Source organism: Priapulus caudatus, unplaced genomic scaffold (assembly GCF_000485595.1).
Source record: "Priapulus caudatus unplaced genomic scaffold, Priapulus_caudatus-5.0.1 Scaffold1198, whole genome shotgun sequence".
NCBI lineage: Eukaryota > Metazoa > Priapulida > Priapulimorpha > Priapulimorphida > Priapulidae > Priapulus > Priapulus caudatus.
Genome location: NW_014578259.1, coordinates 45924 through 50581, shown reverse-complemented (window position 1 = coordinate 50581; position 4658 = coordinate 45924). Strand labels below are relative to the sequence as shown.

The 4658-nt window shown below is 49.0% G+C and overlaps 2 protein-coding genes across 2 annotated transcripts in view; one reads left to right on the top strand and one right to left on the bottom strand.

Annotated features, from left to right (window-relative positions):
- LOC106815774 (bis(5'-adenosyl)-triphosphatase enpp4-like) overlaps window positions 1-1434 on the bottom strand; it is a 5051-nt gene extending 3617 nt beyond the window's left edge. The window contains exons 1-3 of the mRNA XM_014820281.1: window positions 1408-1434; window positions 735-852; window positions 155-358 (exon numbers count right to left, since the gene is read on the bottom strand). Coding sequence (XP_014675767.1) covers window positions 155-358; window positions 735-852; window positions 1408-1434 — 349 coding nt within the window. The remainder of the gene's footprint in view (window positions 1-154; window positions 359-734; window positions 853-1407) is intronic.
- Window positions 1435-1457: 23 nt separating this feature from the next.
- The window catches only part of LOC106815773 (ectonucleotide pyrophosphatase/phosphodiesterase family member 5-like), a 16816-nt gene continuing 13615 nt past the window's right edge, over window positions 1458-4658 (top strand). The window contains 2 exon segments of the mRNA XM_014820280.1: window positions 1458-1783; window positions 4022-4164. Coding sequence (XP_014675766.1) covers window positions 1537-1783; window positions 4022-4164 — 390 coding nt within the window. The 5' untranslated portion in view covers window positions 1458-1536.

The window sequence follows — 4658 nt, the reverse complement described above, 5'->3', positions numbered from 1 at the left end:
TAATAATAATAATAATAATAATAATAATAATAATCCATTATTATTCACTCCTGCTAATATGTTACCTCCAAAATGTAATTCATAAGTGTAAATAAAGTTAATTTAATTTAATTTATTTTAATTTGACTGACTAGATGGTGGTTAACTCACTCACCCTTATAGGGGTTTGGAAACCAGGGTCGACTCATGCTGAGACTCACGGCGTTGGTGGCGATGGCCCAGTGTTCGTCGGCCATCACCACGATGTCAGCGATGCGCGGGTTGTTGCTGTAGTGGTAGTAGGAGGGAACGTCACGTTTGCGCCACGCCGTGATGTGATCCAGCTTACTCAACTGTTCGTAGATCGTATCTTCCTCTCCTGCAGACACAGCAGCAGAAGAGTCAGGTGCTGATCGACAGCTTCATATGTATAGATATGTGTGCGCGCATGCTAGCTTGTCAGTGTCATCTCCGAATAGCTTCAAGGTGTGTGTGTGCGTATGTGTGTGTGTGTGTGTGTGTGTGTGCGTGCGTGCGTGCGTGCGTGCGTGTGTATGTGTGTGTGTGTGTGTGTGTGTGTGTGTGTGTGTGTGTGTGTGTGTGCGTGCGTGTGTGGGTGTCTGTCTGTACATGCGTGTGCGTGTGCGTACGTGCGTGAGTGCATGCATGAGTGTGGATGGGCCATCATGAAAAAGGAACCCCACTATTGCCCACCCGTTTGACAGCGACCTGCACCACCAGAGAGCGCTACCTGCCATGGGGTAGATAAGTGCGACGGAACCCGGAATCGATTCTCCCCTGTAGGTGGCGCTGTCGATGTAGTCGTCCAGCATTATCGTTAAATTCGGGTGAACGGACGCCATCCCATGATCGCTACAAACACAAGAGCGTCACATTACATTGCAGCAGCTACCTCGTCAGGGGGCGCCACACACTACAGACGACGCCATTTTCACTAAGAGGCGTTTCACTTTGCGATCGTCGCCATGCTGCTAAAAACGAAAAGCAAAAATCTCAACCGATCCAAAGCTGTTATTTGTTATTGTATAAGCTTAGGTGCAGTATCGTAATGAATGAATGAGGGCCGTAGCCTGTACGGGGGGGAGGGGGGCAGGGGGCAGCTGCCCCCCTAGATTTTGGAGAAAAATTAAAAAAATAAACATAGCTAATAATCGTAAATAACCCTAACGTGATTTTTTGGTCACTTATCCGTGAAAGCCTTGTCTCAGACCCACCCCTACCACACTATGGACGTCTGTGGCCAATATAGCGTAGAAGTAGAAGTAGAAGTAAACAATGTCTGGGCGCCGCCATAACTATAATGTGATTAGTCGCCGTCGGATGACGTCACGATGATCAGGCAATCGTGTAGACTGGTACCCGGTCCCACTTCTCGGCCTATCGATTAATGAAAGTGGGAGCGAGTACCAGTCTAGCAATCGTGTGATGTGTCATGAGCAAACAAGTGAACACCGATATTGATAATTGACCTCAGGTTAATCAGTGTTGATCTTTCTGACTGACTGAGTATGTTTGGAGCTGTATAGAATAAGAAATATGAACATTTTCTGTAAGATTTTGCTCGTCTGCTGGTGCGTGGTTTGCGCGTGGAGTGGAGCAGACGCCTCCTCCTCTACTCATCCGCTGCTGCTGATCGTGTCGTTCGACGGGTTCCGATACGACTACCTGGATAAGACGGACACACCAAACTTTGACGCCCTGATTGCAGATGGAGTGAAAGCCAAGTGGATGGAAGCCGCTTTCACCACGAAGACATTCCCAAACCATTACACGCTGGCGACGGGTGAGTTAGTGACGTGTGGGAAGCGACTTCCGCGTTTGTTACTGACGTGCGTCACAAGACTGCCAGACGGTGATGCACAAGATTGTCAACACAACAACAAACCAACAAACCATTTAATTAACCAATAAACAACAGAGTGGCTATATGCCCGGCAGCCGGCATATATCTGACGGCTGCTGGGCACGGTCTTCGATTTCCTAAATGCCCGGCAGTTTTTAATTTTTAGCGTTATCTCAAGTAAACAAGGGTTAGGGTTAGGATTAGGGTTAGGGTCAGGATTAGGGTTAGGGTTAGAATTAGGGTCAGGATTAGGGTCAGAGTTAGGGTTAGGGTTAGGGTTAGGAACTGCCGGGCATTTAGGAAATCGAAGACCGTGCCCGGCTGCCGGGCATATAGCCACAGCGAATAAACAAATACGTAATTAGCACATTGTATGCAAATATGTCATAACATCTGCACATATGCACATAACATATGCACATAACGTCTTTCACACGTGTAATATGAATCTCATTGATTGACATAATTCTGGTCTTGGTCGGTCTTCGTGTGTCGCTAGAACCACAGGCACTTGAAGCGTTTCAACTGTAGACACACGCCGCCGCCATTGCGCGCACACTGACACATAAATATATAGCAGGTGAGAAAGCGCGATCCCAAAAATTCGCTCTCGCAGCTTCTTCACCAGGTAACCGGTCACGTTGTCCGCCGCCTCAATCATCGCCCTGACCGCTGGTGAGTAGGGACCGTACTGATGTCCCGCGCTGTCCGGTTCGTGAAAGTACAGGAGCGCCATGTTGACCGGTTTGTCCGCGTCCGTGAACCACGATACGACCGTGTCAACTCGGTCGAGGAACGGACGCACAAAGTCGTACGGTGCGTGACGGTGCAGACGCTGACCTTTGACCTCGCTCCCAGAGCCAGGCCATGCAAAGGCGCCACTGCGGCGTGAGCGGCAGCCAGGCTCCGCCTCCTTCGCGCGGCCGCATCTCTGATTGGTCACCCAGATCGGCTCGCCGCCGGCGTCCCACCAATGGGAGACGTTCATTCCTGTCGCCGAGCTGAAGGTCGCGTTAAGGTCAGGATCGTAGAACTTGTTGGCGATAATTCCGTGCGACTCCGTGTACAGACCTGCAGATAGGGGGCGCCACCGCATTGACACTCAAGACTCGACTGTGAGCAGGTCACTAGATGGGCGCCGCATGCAAAACATCAGGTCCAGGAACACCTGGCAACTAATCCAACTGACGGGGATCGGACTGGTCCAACTGACCCGGGAAATAGATCGATCCACCTGGCGTGCTTGACAAACAGGTAGCCAATCGCTGTCGTGAAAGGACGTTCTAAAAGACATGGTTATCCCACCCATACAGATATGTCAGTTGATTAACGCCCCCTAATCCTATTAACCCTAAGCCTACCCCATTATTATGGTCCTGAAATAGACTTAACTAACACCTGTAACACATACAAGTTCCCAACTCACCCGTCGCAAGCGTGTAATGGTTTGGAAAAGTCTTCGTGGGGAAGGAGGCTTCCATCCACTTGGCTTTCACTCCATCTGCAATCAGGGCGTCAAAGTTTGGTGTGTCCGTCTTATCCAGCTGGTCGTATCGGAACCCGTCGAACGACACGATCAGCAGCAGCGGATGAGTAGAGGAGGAGGCGTCTGCTCCACTCCACGCGCAAACCACGCACCAGCAGACGAGCAAAATCTTACAGAACATGTTCATATTTCTTATTCTATACAGCTCCAAACATACTCAGTCAGTCAGAGAGATCAACACTGATTAACCTGAGGTCAATTATCAATATCGGTGTTCACTTGTTTCAAGGGTGAATCGTGATCGTAGGTGATCAATCGTAATCACAGGTGATCAATGGCGATTCTAGGTGAAGGACAGAAATGGTAGCTGATTGACAGTCAATGATCGCCAGTGTTTGCAAATAAATACTAACCAGGCAGGAAGAGAGAGAGAGAGAGAATGTGTGTGTGCGTGCGTGCGTGCGTGCGTGCGTGCGTGCGTGCGTGTGAGAGAGAGAGAGAGAGAGAGCTCCTACAGTAATCTGTACAGTCACACTCTGTCTATGCTGACGATACACGAGTTCACCTGAGTATATAAAGACACGTCATGCTCTCCACAATCCGAAATTCATTGCACTTTTTTTACGGTTTCTACGATTTATTCTCGGCTATCGACTACTGGTGATCCACGAGTGATCGGGTGGTCGCATCAGACAGGAACACGGAAAACGCATCACCCGCTGTCGGATCCAAACACAGCAGTATAGATCTAGAATTGCTGCTGAAAGTGAAAGTAGAACTTGTCGACACGACGTACATCAATAAGATGGTATCTCCGGATCACTGCCTGAAACAGGTTGGTGATTGTAGGTCACGCTCTAGTCCGTACTATGGCTGAACCGGGGCAAATAAAACAGGTCGCGGTTCGGCACCTAAAAAACCAGAAATTGGAGAAGTTGGCGAGAATTCAGTGTTAGGGGGATTTTCTGTGAGAGTAATTAATGTTTTGAGAAAAAGAGCGAGGGCGGGGGAGAGAGACAGAGAGGGAGGGAGAGAAAGAGAAAGATAGGAGAGAGAGAGAGAGAGAGAGAGAGAGAGAGAGAGAGAGAGAGAGAGAGAGATAGGAGAGAGAGTGTTAGGTGGATTTTCTGTGAGAGTAATTAATGTTTTGAGAAAAAGAGTGAGGGCGGGGGAGAGAGACAGAGAGATGGGGAGAGAAAGAGAAAGATAGAAAGAGAGAGAGAGAGAAAGAGAAAGAGAGAGAGAGAGAGAGAGAGAGTAAGAGAGAGAGAAGAGAGAGAGAGAGAGAGAGAGAGAGAGAGAGAAAGGGAAGAAGAACAAGTGCCGCAG